At 44.2% G+C, this 21917-nt stretch overlaps 1 protein-coding gene across 9 annotated transcripts in view; it reads left to right on the forward strand.

Moving 5' to 3' along the window:
• The window catches only part of PGM1 (phosphoglucomutase 1), a 157434-nt gene that overhangs the window by 54489 nt on the left and 81028 nt on the right, over window positions 1–21917 (forward strand). For 3 of the 9 annotated variants that reach the window (XR_013376407.1, XR_013376408.1, XR_013376406.1), the window contains exons 9-11: window positions 1658–1841; window positions 4395–4529; window positions 7398–7505. Coding sequence is in view for 6 of the 9 variants with exons in the window: in XM_077892090.1 (XP_077748216.1) it covers window positions 1658–1841; window positions 4395–4529; window positions 7398–7487 (409 nt within the window). In the remaining 3 variants the exon portion in view is untranslated. Of the gene's footprint in view, window positions 1–1657; window positions 1842–4394; window positions 4530–7397; window positions 8042–9121; window positions 9297–10416; window positions 10632–21917 lie in introns of those variants that run through there. The other 6 variants (XM_077892092.1, XM_077892086.1, XM_077892091.1 and 3 more) reach the window with 4 other exon arrangements.

Here is a 21917-nt window from a genome sequence, read left to right on the forward strand (position 1 = left end):
AATATGCTTTGAATAAATAAATGAATGAATTAACAAGTGAATAGTAGCCACAATGGAATAAGGTTATGAAGGTTTGTTCAGAGAAGGGATCACTCTTGAATCAGTTAAAAGCCTCCTTCTAAAAATCATTTTAACATATTTTTGTTAATTTCAAGTACAGCTAACTATCACAAATAAAGTCTCTAGAACCTGCATTTAGGCACTTTGTGTGCATTCTTTCATGCCAGCCTCAAAACATTTATTGATAAGGCAACAGATTTTGCTAGATGAAGCAACTTGCTCATAGTTGCACAGTTAGTAAGTGATAGAGGCTAGATTCGTAGGTAGTTCTGATGCCAAAGTCCAGATTCTTTTGATTGTGCCCTTTTGTGTCTAGGATTTATAGAACGCTTCCCTCAAACACCCAAAGGTCACAGATGTAAAGCACAAACACCTGGTTATAATTTCTTGCTGTTTATCATTTTAACTAGGGGAAAAAGCTGACTTAAAGATTAAGGAGACTGTTGTCCTTGATTCATAGAATCCTGGAGCCAGAACAGGTTGGCCTTAATTCTCCAGTATTTCTCATGTCTCAGAGGTGTCATCTTGCACATATCATATTTGTTTCACTATCACAAATAAATATAGACTTTGCTGTCTTGAGCTTCTAAAAAAATAACTCTCTCAAGAGGGTCAAGAAAAGCCACCTGTTGGGGATCCCTGGCTGGCTAAGTGGTTTAGCGCCTGCCTTTGGCCCAGGGCGTGATCCTGGAGACCTGGAATCGAGTCCCACGTTGGGCTCCCTGCATGGAGCCTGCTTCTCCCTCTGCCTGAGTCTCTGCCTCTCTCTCTGTCTCTGTCTCTCATGAATAAATAAATAACATCTTTAAAAAAAAAAAAAGGGAAAAAGAAAAGCCACCTGTAAGAGTCTTTAACTTCATAAGAAAGAAATCAAGAACAGTTCTTAGAGTAATAATAATAGTCATAACAGTCAGAATTTCTTTTTTTTTTTTTTTTTGACATTTCTGTGTCTACACCAGCTCTTCTCTGCCAGGGTGAACCCAAAGCAGTTTGGACCAGAATCCACCTTCACTGATAGGACAGGGGTGTTTCAGATATAAAGAGTTAGGGTTTAGCCACTTCTATCTAGTCAGTGAAAACTTGGCCTCCCTTTAGGAAGCTCCTGTGGAGACTGGAACTCTCCTTCACCAAAATCTCAGCAGCCTCAGGCAGGTCCCAGACTGGGAACCATCTCAGCATTTATCCCAAAGAAACTCTAGGAGTTTGGAAGAGAAATGCCTGACTCATGTGTTTCTTGATGCAGAGTCCTCTAGGGAGAGCATTGCATTTAATGATACCTCCTCAGGATGCAGTGATTAAATGTTAGACTTTCTCAAAAGCCTTTGAAGCTTCTAGAGCGAGCTTGTTCTGTAGAAAAGCCAAGATGGGGGTTTTCTGTTTACTCGGAATCTCTTAAACCTTCCCTGAAATCCTGCAAAGCCTTCTTCTCATCCCTGATCTGCTCCCTCCCCAGAGATGGACAAGCTCAGCCTTTTGCCAGCTTCTTCTAAAGTTAGGAGGTTTTAGGGGAGGGCCAAACAAATGATGAAGAAAGTCGTAATCTACCTCAGTGTGATCTGAAGTCAGTGCATGGCCCGACCTTTGTGACTTCTTGCAGGTATGATTACGAGGAGGTGGAGGCTGAGGGTGCCAACAAAATGATGAAGGACTTGGAGGCCCTGATATCTGATCGCTCCTTCGTGGGCAAACAGTTCTCAGTGGGTGACAAAGTTTACACCGTGGAGAAAATTGATAACTTTGAATACAGTGATCCAGTGGATGGAAGCGTTTCAAGGAATCAGGTAGGAACAGATTTATGTGTAGTGGGAGAGAGGCCTCAGAGCTTCATCTCTGAAATCTCAAGAGAATAAGGCAAAAAGCCACTTAATCCTTCGTCCTTTGCTACCTTTTTTTTTTTTTTTTTTTAAATGATTGCCAGCTTTTTGCTGGGTCACATATAACTTGCAAATATACTTGTAGGGAAAATGCCCTGATTCTGTGTACTCCCCTACGGCCCTCATTCTGAGATTCTTAGCCTTGGCTCCAGAGGGATTTTTACATCCCCCAGAATTTTGTGCAAGACATGTGTTGAGTGCATGTGCAGAAGGGAGACCTAGAATCTAAAGCTGAAAAGGTGAACTACTGCCTTAGCTACCAATCCCCTTTTTTCTCTCAAGAGATTATAGTGGAATGCCAGCCACGAGAGTGGCATTATCATAGACGTTTCTCTGGTATGTCCTAATTTCTAAAAAAAAAAAAAAAAAAAAGGAGAGAGAAGAAGAAGAAAATAATTGATGAGGCGTTCTAGACTTAGAAATGTTAGATAGCTGTTACTGTCGGCAGCACGTGACTTGCAGCCAGTCCTAACACAGCAGTGCATAAGCAAGACATCTCAGTTGAGAACCTGGACCCTGTCTGGATACAGACAGAGCTGTTAGGGTTTCCCTCATTGGGTGCCAGAGACCCAGGGTTGCAGGCTGGGTTGGTCCTTGACCAGGTTTCTCACAAATACCCAGGGCCTGGGGTCCTCTCTCCTCTGGTTCTGCTGTTGTCACAGGTTAGACTCACCACTGATAATTTAGAAGCAGAGATAATAAAGAGGGAAATGAAAATTCTTTTACAGCTTTCCAGGTTGCTTTTTTCATGGACCTAGATTTTTGGCCTGGTCCTTCTCAAGGCATCCAACAACTTTGAAGGAGATGGACCGCAGGATTGATTTAGTGTCTGTCTGGAGAGCAGGCAATGGATGGGTGGTTGGAGCATGGCCACAGCGACCCTCAGCGCCAGAAGTGTCCCATCCTCAAAATGCTAGCACAGTAGGCTTTTTCCCTATGCCTTTTCACCCCCTGTGAGAACTCTGGGTCCAGTATAGATGATTGTAAGCAATGTCTGAGATAATTGGAAAAAGAGAGGTCAGGGGTAGAGTAGGAAGTAGGTATGGAAAAGGGAAAGTGGGGTCCAGAGGATGGCAGCGTATAAGTTTTTGTAGAGAAGCCTTCAGAGAGAAAGTGGGCAATTAGGGAAAGTAAACCCCAACTCTACAGTGTACCCAACATCTGTGAGGAAGGAGGAGGGGAGCTGAGGTGAATGTGGGATGGGTGTCGGCATGAGCACGGGTACTGCTCTCTGCACTCTGTGAGGAAGGACTCAACAGCTTCATGTTCTATAATCAGAAAGTCTGAGCATCTAAATAGAAGACCAGGTAGGAGGGAGAATCTTCCAAAGTAGATATAGCATCTACCATCAAGTGAAAAGAATTTGGAAGCTTCAAGTTGAAGCTGTGGGAGAGGTAGACCAACCTGGTAGGTTTCTAGAAGCAAGAAACGATAAATGAGAATTAACGGTATCCTCCCCCTTGATGATGACTGAATCAGGAAGGTACTTCAAGTGTTTCATCTGCTATCTTTACTGCCGAATGGCACGATGAAACATGGGGTGGGATTTGGTGACAAGCAGAGCTGTCTTTGGTGACACTGAGGAGCAGTGTCTTTCCTCCTGGTTGGTTTTTGACTTTATGTGAAATTCTTCTTTGTATGGAAGGATGATGGGCTCACGAAGACAAGAGAGTTCTCAGATAACTGTCTTGCTGAACTTTCGTACCTCAGATGACAAAATACCTACCCAAGAGTCTTCAACCTCAAGTCCCCTGAAGTAAGAAGATTCTTGAGGATGAGAGATGCTGCCAGGAGGGAAAGAAGAAGGCAGCAGGGGGTCAGGGGCATGGGTTTGGCATGGCGCCCACACACACCCTGCTTGGAGGCCTCAGGCCTGGAGGGGAGGGGAGGGGAGGTGATCACTCAATCCTGCTTGCTAGGTTGGGAATAGCTGGCTTCATGTGAGGGCATGTGGCCCATGTTCTCTGTTTGAGGCTCTTTATTGGCGATTTGCAAAGAGGTCTTCCTCTCATCTGTCTGGAATCTATTCTGCTCTGGTTTCAGCCCATTCTGCCCAGGTTTTCCTCCTGATCTGGGGGTCAAATTTCTGCATCTAGCGACTTATTTGTTTACTTATTAGGCTTCAAACTGGAATGGTTAGTCCATAAATTACAGGGAAGTGGGGAGAGGCAAGGGAGGGAAGGCCTGTGTCATACAGCACCTCTAGGCCCTGGATCAGATTTCCCACCTGACCCTGAGAATGCTTCTCTCCCCATGAGCTCAGTCCCCCTTGGCTGGACGCAGTGACAGTCTGACCAGGGCAGGATCATGATGCTTAACTGCTGTCATTTATCACAGATATAATCCTCCAATTGATCAAGTATGGATGAAATTAGATCTCCAGGCTAATCCCTTGTAATTTGCCAGTCTTCAGTTTCCCTTCCAGCGAGTGAGGAAAACATCTCTGCTTATCCTCTCCAGGGCTTGCGGCTCATTTTTGCGGATGGCTCTCGCATCATCTTCCGACTGAGCGGCACTGGGAGTGCAGGAGCCACCATTCGTCTGTACATCGACAGCTATGAGAAGGACATCGCCAAGATCTACCAGGACCCTCAGGTGATGCCCAAGCCCTGTGCCCTGACTGGCTCATTCCGTTGGAGGGAATGATGGTAGTAGCACTATTTCTCAAATGGTCAAACACGTGTGCTCACTTTTCTCCGTGTCTCCTTCAGTACATCGTAACAACAGTTAAGAGCTAACAATTATCTCAGCATTTTCTATTTGCCAAGTTCTGTTCTAAACCCATTACCGAAATGGAGGTACTCATTTAAGTCTCAAATGAGGTAGACTCTATTATTTTCCCTGCTAGAGATAAAGAAACAGAGAAAGATGAAGTGGCAGCTAATAGGGTCACATGCCTGGTAAGCAGCGATTCAGGATAACTCATCTTTATTTTTTCTAAAGATTTTATTTATTCATGAGAGACATAGAAAAACAGAGGCAGAGACATAGGCAGAGGGAGAAGCAGGATCCCCAGGGAGCCTGATGTGGGACTCGATCCCAGGGCCCCAGGATCACGACCGGAGATAACGGCAGACACTCAACCGCTGAGCCACCCAGGTGTCCCAGGATAAGTCATCTTTAAATCAGCTCCTCTTTTGGCATTCTGGTCTGTCACTGGTCACTTGCCGCTTTGCTTGGGCTGATAGCCTTTTCTGGCAGAGCACACACTGGTTCCAGATTTGGTGGTGGGGCAGAGAGTTTCATGACCCAGCAACAAATGTCTATGTGGAAGAGTCTGCAGACTTGAAGCCTGGTGCTTTGGACTCCCAGCTGCCCAGGGTCTCCAGAAGTATGTCAGAGTGAGGAGGGTCCCTGGAGCCAGGGCTGGGGCAGAAAACTGGGATGACAGCCACTCTAAGGGAGGAGCCACGGGGAGACTATGACCCACAGGGGACTTTCACCTCATTTGTTCCTCACACAATGATCTTGACAAATGCTCCCCAACCAGAGTTCTGTAGCCAAAAGAATTGTAGGAGGTCCTGTGGTACATTAACCCCTTCTTCAGGATTCATAACACACTGTACCTTGAGGACTCTGGGAGAACTTACAGGAAAGACCCCCGTGAAAGTGGCATTTCACTATGCTTATTATTCCACAAAGATTTTTTCTTCTAACACCTGATTAAAATCCTCGGAAACTCATTTGGACAACCTTGGCATAGCAGTTTTGAGCATAAATTTTGGGTTTAGAAAGATCTTGTTTTTTTTTTTTTTTTTAAGATTTTATTTATTCATGAGAGACAGAAAGGGAGAGAGAGAGAGAGGCAGAGACACAGGCAGAGGGAGAAGCAGGCCCCATGCAGGGAGCCCGACGTGGGACTCGATCCCAGGTCTTCAGGATCACGCCCTGGGCTGAAGGTGGCGCTAAACCGCTGAGCCACCTGGGCTGCCCAGATCTTGTTTTCTGATTCAGCTCCTGCTACCTGAGTAGCTGTGTGTCTGTGGGCAAGGCGTTTCAGTGCTCTGAGCCTTGGTTTCCTGGCAGAACATGACCTACTTCTCAGAGTTACTATAGGGATTTAAGGAGACACGGGGTGCAAAATTCTAAACATTGTGCCTGGCACATGGGATTAGCTTTTGAGGAAGCTCTTAGAGTTATTTTTATTATAAAAAAAGAGGGAGGTGAGAGGATGCTTCACTTTTACATTTTTTACGGTGGCCAGACTTCAGTTTCAGTCATTACCTGATCTCTGTTGTGCTACAGGTGTCCCTAAAACTTAAACCAAAGGCAGTGGTGTCTGCATTGTAGACCCACAAAATAATAGAGCAAGAGGGAAAAAAGCAGGGAATTGTGTTTTTTGTCTTAATACCTGGCATGTGGTAGATAATAATGAATGAAAGATGAAACATAGTCCTTGAAACATAGTCCTCTGGAGGTGAGAGGGAAATGGGGGAGGAAGGAGGGAGGTAGGTGGGAGGGAAAAGGGGAGGAAAGCGAGAAGGGAAAGGGAGAGGAGGAGGGGGGAGGGCTCTGAAGGGTATGTGGTGCCCACATTGCCTAGGTGTACCACCGTTCCAGCTAGGAGATGCCTTCCCTTACTCTGGAGCTACTGGGCCTCAGCCTCGGCCCTTAATGGGACCATTGGAGCCCCAAGGGGAAAGGCAAGTGGTGTGGTCAGCATACGGAGCTGCTTCTCCAGCTTTCATCCAGGAATAATGAGTTGGTGGAGATTAAGATGAGGGAAAGTAACAGCGGGCAGTAGGAAATGAACTATTCGTGGCTCTGTCCTTGAGTCATTTGGTTAAATCACTTCATGTTTTTAGGTACCAGTTTACTCATCTCTAAAGTGGGCCGTTGAGCTAGAGAAGTGGTCTTTAAAAATTTTTTTAATTAAAAAATATTAAATAATATTTATAAAATATAATGTTCTATTATTCTGCAACAGCAGAGTTCTTTTATTTTTTTCCCCCTAAGTGAGAGGTAGTTGGGAGGGTAGTGCTGTCACATTTTGGAAAGATCTCTTTGGGTACAGTGGAGGAAACAAAGTGGAGGATGCAGAAGTGGAAGTGGAAGCACTATTGTTCCAGGTGAGAAAGAGAATGTTGATTAGGCAAGATCTGTGGCCCCAGGATGGAAAGAAATGGTCGCTGTTGAGAGATACTTAGAAAGGTAAAAGCCACTTAGGCTTATGAATAAATTGGACAAGGGGGATATGGGAGACGAAAAGGGTCAAGTGTAACTCTAAGTTGTTCATTAGCTTTACATGATAGACTGAGGTGTTGAGTCACTGAGATAGGGAATGCTGGAAGCAGATTTTAGGGGGAAAGATCACATCTTTGTGTTTAGACTTACAGAGTTTGAGGAGACTTTGGAATATGGGAGGAGGCAGTTAGATGACTCTTGGAGACAGTCTTGGGGCTGGTACTATGGCTCTGTGTCTAGAGAAAGTAATGGAAAAGATTCTCCTTGTGTCTCCCTCAGGTCATGTTGGCCCCCCTTATTTCCATTGCTCTGAAGGTGTCCCAACTCCAAGAGAAGACAGGACGCACTGCACCCACCGTTATCACCTAAGAAGACAGGCCAGATGCGGTACGTCTCTCTACCCTAGGACCCTCCAAGTCATCTGATGGAAGAGCATGGACACAAACAAAATGTATTCACCCAGGCTTTTTAGGATTTGGTGTTTTCTACTAACCAGTTGTTGATGAATGGCATATTAGTGCAACACTGCCGATTGAGATGCCATGAGGGAAAGAGGACCCAGGGGCTTTTGCTAATGTCCCTCCCTTTTCATGCCCCTAGGCCCTGCTGTTGTATGGGTTTTGTCTCCCTAGCACCACCTTCTGTTTACAATGTGAGATGGAGGTTGAACATCAGCTAGTGAGGCCATTTCTCATCCTTAGGATGTGCCAATGAAATGACAGCACAAGTTCCTTTCTCTTTGGTGAATTCTTCCCCCATTAATTGTTTACATGTGATCCAGCAAAATGCAATTTCTGGTGCCTTCTCTCTGATCTGTTCTTTCCTCAGAGTGAGACGTACTTGTCTACAGATTTCTGCCTTGTTTTGCCACATAGTCCCATTCACAAGAATATTTTGGGATATTAAAGCAAAATAAGCCACTATTTCTTGATGTCTTTTTTTTCTTAACTTCAAAATGCTCTCTCAGAAAAGAAAGTAGATTTTTTTTTTTTAAAGAAGGTATTGTGTTTTGTTGGATGTCCTAGCTAGAAAACAAAATGTTCTCTGTGCTAGGTTTAAAATTCTTATATTCAGGAACTGTAATTTCATATCTTGGTAGGGTCAACTGAGCCCTGGATCCATCTGAGGCAGATAAAGTAAGCACAACATAGTTAATTTGGAATGAAGAAAAGCAAGATGATTTTTAGGAGATCTTTTTGTTTGTTTTTCAGGAGATATTAAATAGCAAGCACGGTCATGTGCCTTGTGGTGTTGAGATACCATAATGCCTATTGAGAGGACAGAAGCAGAACTCTTAGAATCTGAGAGCAGGATTACTGGCATTTGGCTGGATATCTTGAGCCCTTTGGCATCTTACTCATCTTAGAACAATTATTATCTTTAATTAAAGATTTTATTTATTTGAGAGAGAGAGCACGAGCAGGGGAGAGGGAGAAGTAGAATTCCCTGCTGAGCAGGGAGCTTGACATGGGGCTCCATCCCAGGATCCTAGGATCATGACCTGAGCTGAAGGCAGGTGCTTAACCAACTGAGCTACCCAGGCACCCCATCTTAAAACATTTATATTCAACCCATGAGTGTAATGTGGTAGTTAAAATCATAGTTTGGGGAGCCAATAGACCTGAGTTTGAATCCTTCTTGAGACTTTGAGTCACCTTTGAATATGTTCTCAGTATCTTTAAAATTGGGAGGAAGGGGTGCCTGGCTGGTTCACTTGTGGAGTTGCAACTCTTGATCTCAGGATTGTGAGTTTCAAGCCCTTCATTGGACATGGAGCCTACTTTTAAAAAACATTTTAAAAAATCAGGATGAAAATAGTTCCTACTTTATAGGGTCATTGAGAGTGAACCTGTGTAAAGCAGTGGGCACTTTATCTATCTAGCTCACGGTAGGTTATCAAGTGGAAATTAAGATTAGGTTTATAATACTGTTTCAAGATTTTAAGGTGTTAGGAAAAAAGAAACTGTAACATTAACACTTGTAATGCATTTTATGGTTTACAGGGCATTTCCACAAAGTCATCTTGCCATACAGACTATGCCAGAGAGGCAGCTCAGCCCTGTACCCTTCCTCCACCCAGAGTGCACTCCCTGCTCCAGGTGACAGGGTCTCTGGGGTAAGATTTCCAGTGTTGTCACTTCACAAGAGGGTCTAGCCCAGCAAACAGAACTCAGTTTTCACAAAGATGAGAGGAAGCTGAGTGCTTATTGAACATTAAATGTCAGACGTTGTTCTGAGTGCTTTCCACATACTCTTTTTTTTTTAAGTTTTTTAAATTTATTTATGATAGTCACAGAGAGAGAGAGAGAGAGAGAGGCAGAGACATAGGCAGAGGGAGAAGCAGGCTCCATGCACCAGGAGCCTGACGTGGGATTCGATCTCAGGTCTCCAGGATCGTGCCCTGGGCCAAAGGCAGGCGCTAAACCGCTGCGCCACTCAGGGATCCTCCACATACTCTTTACATGCTGTCAGTCACTCTGTGAGGGACATACTCCAAATATTCCCTTTTTAGAGATGAGATCTGGTTACTTGCCCAATGTCGCACCACTGGATAGTGGTGACATATACCCCGATGGTGAAGCTCTGTTCTGCACGGTTTGCCAATACTTTGTCTTGCCCTTTTTATTGACTGGCTACTTCAAACAGGTGAAAGAAAGGTTTGTGCAGTTGCACAAATGCCCCTGTATTTTATTTTTTAAGGGGTCATGTTGTGTGCCTTGGGTGCCAGAGAGTGTTAATTTTGGCATCAATGTCTCCACCACCCTCTGGCCCTGGGATCTTTTTTTTTTTTTTTTTTTTTTGAGAAAGAGCATGCAGAGGGTGTGGGTAGAGGAGGGCAGAGGCAGAGGGAGAGAGAATCTGAAGCAGGCTCTGCACTTAGTGTGGGCTCGACATGGGGCTCAATCTCATGACCCTGAGATCATGACCTGAGCTGAAACCAAGAGTCAGACACCTTGGTTAACTGGCTGAGCCACCCAAGTGGCCCTGGCCCTGGGATCTTGATACTTGGGTATATCAGTCAGCTAGGAAATATATATTGATCCACATGAGGTGTGAGATGTCACAGGAAGGGAAGAATGTGTGGCACACAGTTACTGCCCTCCAGCTGCCCCTAAGGCTAGCAGAGGGAATGAAGGCCAGCACAAGTAGGAGACTGTACAGGAGAACTGCCTAACGAGCTGGGTAGGTAGTACTTGATGCTGGAATCCAGATTTTCTAAGCACCTATTCAGTTTCAGATGTTGGGCTCCAGGCTTGCTAGTAACCCTCCAAGCAAGACATTATTATTCCTGTTCTAGAGCTGAGACAACTGAAACAGAACAGAAGCCTGAGTAATTTACCCCAGGTTCCGAGCTACCATCATGTGGTGGAAGTGGGATTTTGAATGTGAATCTCACCGACTTCCCTGACCCTTTTCCTGACTCTCCATCTGTTGAATCAGCTGCAGAAACTCCCAAGTCTGTGGCCCCTGGAATGGCTTTAGAAATTTCTTCCAAAAAAAAAAAAAAAGAAAGAAAGAAAGAAAGAAAGAAAGAAAGAAAGAAAGAAAGAAAGAAAGAAAGAAAGAAAGAAAGAAAGAAAGAAAGAAAGAAAGAAAGAAAGAAATAGAAAGAAAGAAAGAAAGAAAGAAAGAAAGAAAGAAAGAAAGAAAGAAAGAGGGAAAGAAAGAAAGAAAGAAAGAAAGAAAGAAAGAAAGAAAGAAAGAAAAGAAAGAAAGAGAAAGAAAGAAAGAAAGAAAGAAATTTCCTCTTCACCCCGGATCATAATTCAGCTGCTTTCCCTGACCCCATGTGGCTACAGGTTTGGGAGTTAAAAGCTCAGAGTGAAAGAGGGAGATGGCTGGGGCCAAGGAGCAGTGGGGATGGGCATGGGTAAGTACCACATTTCCTCTTTCTGTGGCTTCTAGAGATACACCCCAACACATGTGCCCGCCAGGAATGCTGGGGGATGGGGCCCTGAGAGGCAGGCAGACCAGCAGCCTGCAGCCAAGCTTCCCCGCCTGCCAGGATTGATGTGGTCTGTGAGTCAGGCCTGTTTTCTTTGGGGTGTGGTGGGGATTATAGTGAGAAAATTGGGTTGGAACTGTTGGAGCTAAACTCTGAAATTTCACATTTCCCCCTCCCTCTTGACATTCAGCTTTCATTTTGGAGAAGCAGATTCCAGTTCAGGGAAACTCCCCAGGTCCAAAAAATGGCCAGGCTTACAGGAGATGGGCCCTGCTTCAGAGAATGAAAACAAATACCAAGCTCTCTGCATTTCAGGGGGAGGCCAGTCCTTGATCCCTCTGCTTCCTCTGCCTCAGGGTTCATCCACTAGAGAAAAACTGGCCTTCCTGTAGCAGACACACCCCTCATGTTTTCACGTTCCGAACCCCCAGCAAGGGGGGGTATGATAGGAGTAATTGCAACCATTATGAACGGAGTCAAATCACCTTGCCTGAATGACTACAGAGATCCCCTCATGGCCTTGGGCCTCCATTCTTGCCCCTCTAGTCCATTCTCCATGTCATCAGCTAGGTGCTCTTTCCAATGCTAATGTCCAAATGCCTCTGTGTGTACAGCCTGTAAGGCCATATATCCTGCCTCTCGCCTTTCCCACCAGCTCCTTGTCCTCTGCTCTCTGCCTTACATTCAGACATACGGAGCCACCTGCAGTTTGCTGGAAATACTGTGCTCTGTTGTCTCCTTGTCTTTGTAGCTGCTCTTCTGTCTGCCTGGATCACTTTTCCCTTCCATCCCATCCTCCACCACATCCCTTTAACTCCTGCCTGTTCCTTAAACACTGTTTTCTCTAAGAAGCTTTCTCTGAGCCTCCAATGTCTGGTTTGGGAATTTGGGTATTCCTATAGAACCCTCCACATGGCACTTAACATGCTCCATGTTGATAGCCTGTTTTCTTTCCATTTTTCCTGCTGCCCTGGGAGCTCCTAGAAGGCAGGGACTGGTTTTTCATCAGTGTTGAACCAGGATCTGCCTCACACCCAGCACATAGCAAAAGTTCAAAAAGCAATTTTTGGAAAGAGTGAAGGAAATCTAATTGCATGGCAGGATGCTTTCTTCAGCTGTGACCCCCTGCCCTCACCCGGCCTGTGGGGTGTGATCATCTTCATTTTGCAGGTGATAAGTGAGTTGACCAACTTTCACAGTGAGTGAATAGCCAACTAGGAACTCTCATAAAGTTTAGAGGTTGGAAGTGAGAAAGCACCTGGGACAGAGGGTCTGGGTAGATAACAGCAGCAGATGGGAGATAAGTGTGTCATGGTCACTCTGAATAAAACTTAAATTTAAATGTTAAGTATTTTATCTCCCATTGCTACAAAAGTTATTTGGGGGTAGGGTCGGGGAAGGGTTCTGCCAAGTTAGCCTGGTATGGAAAGAAGTTATTTTTCTTCAAGAAGTAGAATCAACAAAGCCAGGCCCAAGTCCTGAAGACCACCTCCGAGCAGATTCATGGAAAGCAATGGGGTAAGGTAGGCACAGCAGCCCTGGGCCTCCCAGTGTTGGGGTGCACACAGTGTGTACCTTCTGGAAGAGGGAGAGGCTTGTGTTGGTTCCCATTATGAGAGCAAAAAGCAATCTTACAATTTGGCATGTCATTATACAAAAGAAGTGAGGTCACTGCCAGCGAGAGTCTGTCTCATGTCTGTCTGCTTGTCCTGTGGGACTTTTGAGGGCTCTGGTTTGGTTTTCAACAAATGTGAAGACTCTACCTAGATCTGTTAAGTTGGATTTGCGGGTGTGGGCTAATAAGTATTTTGTAAAAAGCATGTCTTCGGTGATTCAGAGTGCTATTTTCCAGTTAAGAGTAGCAATCTGTTTGCTTTTCACGACAGCGTTTATTTTGTGAAAGTTCTTTATCTATTGCTTTCTGACTTCATTTTTGTACTGTGATTAGAAGGGCAATTATCATCCTAGATAAAGAAATAGAAACTCTGAGAGCTTACATGGCCTGTGCAGTCTCACAATCACAATGTAGAGAGCAGACCTGCCACCTCCAACCCTTGGTGTTTGGGATTCTTTTTCTAGTTTACCATTGTTGTCAAACAAAGCACCCCCAAATCTAGTGTTGGTAAACTTGTGCATGATCTTATTATGCTCAGAGATTCTGCGGGTCAGGAAATCAGGGAACAGTGGAAATAGCTTGTCTGCCCTACAGTGTCTAGGTCCTCACCTGAGAAGACTCGACCAGCTGGGGAATGAGGAATGACTCAAATGCCCAGGGGCTGGTATCATGTGGAGGCACCCGGACTGGAAGGGTGGGTTCAGTGGGAACTGTTGATGGACAGCTGCTCCAGTTCATGACCTCTTTAGCCTTGAGTTTCTCACAGCATGGTGCTAGCTACTTAGGAAGGAGCTTCTTCCCAAGAGCAAGTGTACCAAGAAAACCAGGCAGGAGCTGTGTTTTTCTTTCCTACCTACCTATATCCAACCGGTTTTGCCCAACTCACTCAGGCCGGCCCAGATTCAAGGGCAGGAGAGTTACATTCTACCAATCTTGAGGGGAGTGGCAAGGTCACATTGCAGAAGAGCATGTAAGACGGGAGCTCTTGTAGCTGTCTTTGGAAAATACAATACAATCTGTCACAATTTTCAAATTTTTTCCCAGTAAATAAGCCGTTCAGAGTCCTATGAATATGAGAAGAAATTTGATTTAGAAATTATTTTCACCAGGAGCATCCATCTCTCACTTATCTGAGTATAGACACGTGCTATCACCTCACATTCTCATACCCTGTACAGACATAATGAATCAATCGCAGCACTATTTCAACTAAGCTCAGATGGGGCTCCAGCAACCTCAATACATTAGACAGGAAATAGTAATCAATTGCAGTGGGGAGATGAATGAAGACTTATTTGCTACTTGGGAATATTCTTACTTTCTGACCTTTACAATGTCTAACTAATACTTCACAGAGGGTGCAAAAGCCTATTTGAAAATAGATCAGTCTGTCTGTAAATTGATGAAAAATATGTGTCCAATAAGGAGAACATTAGTGATTACTGTCAAATGAAATAAATCGCCATTGATTTCAGAAACAGCATAAAACATACTAATAAAATAATTTTACTGGTATTTTTAAACTCCGAAGTGAACTGGAGTTTGATTTCACTATTTTAAGGTCATGGACCCACCTTTTTCCTACACTTTGGTGTTTTCCATCTGCCACTTTGCTGCCTTGGCTATAATCATCCTCCATATCTGACTTCATGATTCCTACAGCTTGCATAGCACTTTTCAAAGCACTTCAGCTCACTATCTCATTTCATCCTCAAAGCTGTCCTGTGCAATAGATTTGCAGTAAACCTGACATTTAGCAATCAGATTCTTTGCCCCAGAGTGTACAAATTACTACTACTACTGCTACTACTACTTTTACTACTACTACTACTACTACTACTACTATTACTACTACCACTAACATGTATCAATCACCTTATTAAATGACAAGGTGGATTGTCATTTAATTAAATTAAATCCTTATTACAGCCCTAAAGATGGGAATTATTAGCTCCATCTTACAGATGAGGAAATGGAGGCTATGAGAGATTAGGTAATTTGCCTAAATTTGAAATTAGCGAGTGGTAGAATTGAGATTTGAACCTGAGTTGATCAGATTATAAAGTCCAATAAAATCTGGAGCTAGAACCAAAGCCTCACTTCTGTTGGAAAATAATTTTTTCAGGTCTAATTTTTAAAATGAATTTGGCAAGATAAATTGATAATAAAATTTGATGTATATTCTTTTTACAAAATTTACTTATTTGAGAAAGGGGTGAAAGAGCAGGGGCAGAGATGGAGAGAATCTTGAACAGACTCTCTGCCAAGCATGGAGCCCCACAGAGGGCTTGATCTCACCACCCTGAGATCATGACCTGAACCAAAATGTCGAGTGTCGAGTTGGACACTCCACTGACTGAACCACCCAGGCACCCCAGTGTACAATTTGATAATATAATGTTTTCTACTGATGGATGGTGGTGGTCAGACATATTTATGCAACTGATAGTTGGGAAGGGGTCAAAGCTAGTTTAAAATAGAAGCCCAAGTTTAGGGGTCCCAAGTGTCCTCAGTAGGTCACCCCTTGCAGTGTGGTTGATTTATGGAAGAAAGACTTGGGGGTCTGTCCCATCTTTGTAGTCTCTCCAAACCAGTCTGATACTGGTTATTCTGTGGGGTAATTGCTTGGCATCATAAGAACAGCTCCTCTCAGAACCCCTAAATTCATGTTTATGTTCCTATCTCTCTGCTCATCTGCCTTGAGCATGCTTTCTATCATGTAGCAATTTCCAGAGAATAAAAGACCACCTTCAAAATGTCTTTTATGTGTGTGGATGGGTGGGAAGAGGACCTCTGACAACAGTGACCACGGATTCCTGCTTCAATATCCAGTATGACTGTGATCCAGAGTGGGCCCACCATGAGCATTTGGGGTATAGTGACCACCATCTCACCTGCCCTGCAGTCCAATAGTGTCCTGACTTCCAGAGCAGGGGGACAGTGTTCAGCCCAGCTGGCTCCTTTCCAGCTGCCCTTTCCAGTTTTATCTCCAATCACAATCCACTTCTTCACTCCCTGTCTGTATTGTTCCCCAGGTATCTCATGCTTTTCCACATTGGCCTGACCTAGCTCATACTGTGACATCTGTTGGAAAATTTTTCCTTGTATCAATGTCTTGTCTGCAGTGTCCCCATTCCTCTTCTTTTATTTTTTTTTATGATTTTTATTTTTTATTTACTCATGAGAGACACAGAGGGAGAGAGAGGCAGAGACACAGGCAGAGGGAGAAGCAGGCTCCATGCAGGGAGCTCCATGTGGGACTGGATCCTGGGTCTCCAGGATCATGCTCTGGACTGAAGGTGGCGCCAAACTGCTGAGCCACCCGGCTGCCAGCCCCCATTCCTCTTCTAAGAGAAACTAGCTTCTGCTAGAAGGGAAGACACAACCATGCTTGGTACAATGAGACACCATCACATTTCCTGGTCACGTCTGCTTAGACCAGGGGTGAACTCCTGACTCAAGGGCAGCCAATCTACTGGCTAGTCAGCAACTCATCACCTATGACCTATGGCTTGGTTCAAAAGGATGAGTTAGAATAATCACACTTTCTATTGGAAATTTGAGGTAAGACAGGAACAAATTTGCTTGATTTGCCTTGCCAGGAGTAAGACTCTCTCCTTTGGGTGACCACAACACTTCATACCTCCTTACAGTAGTAGAAAAATGATGCCTTGCATTGTATTCCCAGGGACTAGCTCAATGCCTGTGAGTAGTAGGGACTCGATAAACATGTAGTGAGTCCATAAACTCATGAAAGAAAAATTCACATTTCTTTTTATTTCAATACAATTTAAATCTGGCTCTGACCCTTATTCCAATAGGCTGCCAGGAATTTTTTTGTTGGACACTGTGTGTGATTTTTATTCCCATTTTCTACATCAAAAAGCAGAGGCACAGATAGTCTAGGTAACTTGATTGAAGTCACAGTTACAGTAAGTTTCAGATCTCTGAATGAAACACAGTAAGTCAAATTCTTGCTCTTAATCACTACCTCTCAGATTTCGTGTCCATCATTGTGATGCACTGATGAATGAATAAAATGCTCTTCTGACCTACAACTCCTTTCCACCATCAATTAGTTCCTCTCCGCATGTTTCTTCAGCACTTATTTCAATCATATTTAATCTATCCACACCTTTTGCAGAGAACTTCCCTAGTGTAGTAATTAGAATTAACAATGGGTACTTGCCTTAGGCCAGTTACTGTTCAAGGAATATAGAGAAATATTGACTAAATATGGTTGAAAATTATACATTTTGAAATCTTAATTCAAGGTGCTGTTGGTTCAGGAAGGGATTCTTTTTTTAAAGCCCAGATGCTTTCCTTTTTGAAAAATTTAACTTCAGAGTAAAATTTTCCAGATCAAGTCAAGCCTTAGAGTGCTTTCCTTTGGAAGTTGGAGCTTAAGTTACAAATTGGTATAGGTTCCAAATACTCTGGATATTTCCCATAGATAAAGTGAAGTGTGATGTGACATACCTAAGCAGTATGTTTATAAAAAAATTTTTAATGGATCTTACTCTCGTCATTCTCTGCCTGGTGATTTGGAATTATTTTGCAATATAGTGCATTAATATCACACTGGTAAAGAGGTTTCTGCTCCAAAATAGTAACACAGGAAGACCCTGAACTCACCTCCACAGACACCAAATCTACATGTACTGATAAAGCAATTCCTTCTGAAGAACTGAGGGCTGACTGAGCAGCTTTGGCACCCCAAAAATAGACCACACAGTGAACAGCAACAGAGAGGAGACGTGAAAATGAAGGGAACTCCTACCCTTCCCACCTCCATGCCATCAACTGCAGTGGGGAGGGATAATACTGAGCAATTGTGAGCTGATTTGTCTGCCCTGGGGAACAGGAAAAAAAAAACCATGGTTTAAAAAGGCAGTTAGAGGGGTGCCTGGGGCTCAGTCGGCCTTTGGCTGAGGTCATGATCCCAGGGTCCTGGGATCGAGCCCCACCTCGGGCTCCTTTCTTGGCAGGGAGTCTGCTTCTCCCTCTGCCTTTGCCTCTTGTCCCCCACTCCTGTTCTTTCTTTCTGTTTCTCAAATAAGTAAGTAAAAATTTTTAAAGGGCGACTAGAATATGAAGGTACCATCCCTAGAACTTGCTGAAAGTCAAGGGAGCCACTAGAACTCTCTCTGGGTCAGAGGGGCTGGCAAATGCCATGGTTTACATTCCCCTTCCACCTTGATAGATAGCAGCAGGGGCTGAGCATCATAGCCAGCCTGTCTCCTCAGGACACCCCTGTAGTGCTTACTATAGCTCTAACATCTTGCCAAAATGACACAGGTGCAAAGAACCCTGAACACTCCAGACCAACACCATTTCAGTTCCAGACAGCTTTCTACATCCTTGGAACAAAGTGCTCTGGGACCTCCAGGCTCATGCCTGTTTCAGTTCTAGCTGCCCCACCAGGTGCCCCTTGTGCAGAGCACCCTGAGAATGCCCAGCCCATCCCTGCCTTGGTTCTAGCCATCCTGCTAGGATGCCCCCTGCGTGGAGTCCCCTGGGGTACCTTGCTTGCACCCACTTTGGCTTTAATTCTCCTGCCAAGACACTCTTTCTACTGGGGCTCTGGGACCATTCAGGCCCACTCCCCCTTCAGCTCCAGCCTTCCACCAGGGCAGCCCCAGCATGGAGTATCCCAAGACACCCAGCCCATCCAGCCACAGCTCCAGCCACCAGGCATGCACAGTCTCCATTGGGGACCATATGCATAAGACCATTCCTTCAAGTTTATGAGAAGTAGTTGTTCCACCTACATAGAAACGAACACAGAAAGTTAACCAAGATGAGGAGACAGAGGAATATGCTCCAAATGAAACAAGACAAAACCCTAGAAAAAGAACTAGATGAAACTGAGATAAACAATATTCCTGACAAAGACCTTAAAGCAATGGTCATAAAGATGCTCCCTGGACTGGAGAGAGGGGGTGGAAGAACTCATTGAGAATTTCAATGAAGAGAAAATATTAAAAAGTATCAACCAGAGTCGAAGAGTACGATAACTGAAGTGAGAAGTCCACTAGAGGGAATCAACAGTAGACTAGTGGATGCAGAAGCACAGATCAGTGATCTGGAATACAGGATGATGGAAAGAAAGCACACAAGCTGAACAGCAAAAAGAAAAAAATATTTTTAAATGAGGATAGGTTAGGGATCTCTTGGACAACATCAAGCAAACAAGCATTTACATTATAGGGGCCCCAGAAGGAAAAGAGAAAGAGAAAGAGGCAGAAAATTTATTTAAAGAGATAACAGCTGAAAATTTCCATAAGGTGGAACCAGATGACCCAAGGAGGCCCATACCATGACACCCAGTAATGAAAACATCAAAGGTTAAAGATAAAGAATTTTAAAAGCAGCAAGAGAGAAGCAAACAGGTATGTACAAGGGAATCCCCATGAGATTATCAGCTGATGTTTCAGCAGAAACTTTGCAGGCCAGACACAACTGGCAGGACATGTTCAAGTGTTGAAAGAATATTCCACCTGGCAAGGCTGTCATTCTGATTCAGAGGAAAGAAAAAGAGCCTCCCAGACAAACAAAAGTTAAAGGAATTCATCACCATTAGACTGGCCTTGCAAGAAATGTTATGGAGATTTCTTTAAGTGGAGTAAAAGGCCATAATTAGAAGTAAAATTATGAATTAAATGATGTAAACTATGATAATATACACATAAAACATGCCAGAGGGGATTTCAAAAAGTTCTTTTGGGGGCATCTGGGTGGCTCAGTGGTTGAGCGTCTGCCTTTGGCTCAGGTCATGATCCCAGGGTTCTGAGATTGAGTCTGGCATCAAGCTCCCTGCAGGAAGCTTGCTTCTCCCACTGCCTATGTCTCTGCCTCTCACTCTCTTTCTGTGTCTCTCATGAATAAATAAATAAAATCTGAAAAAAAAAAAGATTTTTTAGAATGTGTTCAAACCTAAGTGACCATCAACTTCATGTAGACTGCGATATACTTAGGATGGTATATTAACCTTATGGTAACCAGAGACCCCAAACATACAATAGATACACAGAAAATAGAGTGAAAGCCAAGCTACAGAAAGCCACTACAGAAAGTCATCAGTCACAAGGAAAGAGAACAAGAGAAGAAAGAAGCATGGAAGAGCTACAAAAATAAGCAGAAAACAGTGAACAAAATGGCAATAAGGACCTACTTGTCCATAATTGCTTTAAATGTCATTGGCCTCAATGCTCCTTAGAGTGGCAGAATGGATAAAAACCAAACACGTATCCACATGCCGCCTGCAGGAGACTCACTGCAGAGGTAAAGACAAGGAGACTGGAAGTGGAAGGATGGGGAAGGATATCCATTCCCATGGAGCAATAAAATTGCACTGACAAAGGCAGTGTGGCGAGTGAGCTATTTTCCTCAGTGCTCTGTTAGAGGATTCTTACTATCCCTCTTTTCACTGATGAGGAAACTGAGGCCCAGAGAGGTTGTAAAACTTGTGCAAGGTCCAGTAGCTGTAAGTAGTAGTCAGCTACTCTAGAGTGCTGTTTTAAAAAAATGAATTATAACTCACATCCCATGAAATTCGCCCTTTTAGAGTATATGATTCATCTGTTTCTAGTGTATTCACCAGGTTGTACAATGTGCAACCATTGCCACTGTCCAATCCAGAATACTTCTTTACCCCTAAAAAAAACTGGTACCTATTAGCAGTCTCTCCCCATTCCCTCATCCTTCCAGCCTGTAACCACAAATCTACTTTCTGTTTCTATGGTTACCTGATGTGAGAATTTCATATAAATAGAATTGTATGATTTGTAGCCTTTTGTGTCCTTAGAGCTTTCTTGTTATCTCTCAGTGGCAATGGGTGCTTTTTTTTTTTTTTCTGGTCCATTATTTTGCCATTCACTGAAGCGCTCAACTTTATGTGTGGTATGGGTATAGGAAGAAGGTCAAGGCCAAAAAGCATTTGTGTCTTGGCCTAGTCTGTGGATGGAAAAAAGCCATCCCCTTGGAGGGGCACCTGGGTTGCTTAGTTAAGCATCTGACTTCAGCTCAAGTCATGAACTTGGGCTCCTGGGATTGGGCCCCAAATCAGGCTTCTCACTCAGCAAGGAGTCTGCTCATCCCTCTCCTTCTCCCTCTGCCCCTCCCCTTGCTCATGCTTGTGCTTGGTCTCTCATAAATAAATACATAAATACATAAATAAATACATAAACAAATCTTAAAAAAGCCACCTCTTTGATACTTTATAAACATGAGTTTCTCATAGGTTTGGGTTGAAATTCATTCCACTTGCATGGTCCTAGAGCCATCAACTTTAAAAAGGGCTCCAGACTAGTCACACCCTTGGGGTATCTGGGAGAAACAAACATAGAACTTCTCTGGAGACCCTCAATCCAAGATATACCCAAAGGAAAGTCCCACTGAGCAAATGTTCACAATCCCAAGCTGAGGTTTCTGGCCATCTCTTTCCCCCATGATGACCACACAGACCTTCAACTGGCCACTAGGGCATTCCTGGCCCCATCCCAATCTGTTTCTGACCTTCCTAATTTCTGTCTTCAAGATTCCTCTTCCTATCTCTGTCCTGAACTGAGCCAGTGCTAGCCCTCGATGGCAATTCCCTGCAACAGGGACTGGGTCACGTGTTTGTGTGCAGCGAGGGCTGTAAGAATGGCAGGCCCAAGGCACTATGCAGGGCACACAGCCCAGGGCCTGAACCAACCTTTTTGTCCTCTGCTGTTAACAAAGCATATCTCCACGTGTGAGCTCATGGAGCTCATTGTCACCACTCTCAACACCCTCCTCAACACCCTCAACATGTCTGGGAGGGGTGCCCCGACTTGGTTATTTTCCTGGCCTGTTAGGGTCCAGGTAGAGAATTCTGCCCTGGCAATGGCTGTGAAGGCCCTGCCTTTGTCTCTCAGGAAAACAGGCGGGCGGGCCTTTGCTCCCTACTGCAGGGCAGGGAGGAGCTGCCAACCAACTCCTTTCGTGTTTCTGGCCTGCTCCGTGTCTTTTCTCTTCTCACAAAGACTGCTGTGTTGAATCTGTTTTTCTAAGTCAGATAGTGATTTGATTTCCACCTCAGAACTTAGCGCCAGCATTCCATGTAGCCAGCCTCACTGCCACAGGCTGTGGTGTAAGAAGGAATTCAGGTTCCCAGAGCACGGTCAGAGATTACACTCTTCAATTCAGGTGGGTGGAGTCAGGAGAGGCTCCCCACACCCACTGTCTAATGCGTACCAGACTTGGGCTTGGCCAA

Source organism: Canis aureus, chromosome 3 (genome assembly GCF_053574225.1).
Source record: "Canis aureus isolate CA01 chromosome 3, VMU_Caureus_v.1.0, whole genome shotgun sequence".
NCBI lineage: Eukaryota > Metazoa > Chordata > Mammalia > Carnivora > Canidae > Canis > Canis aureus.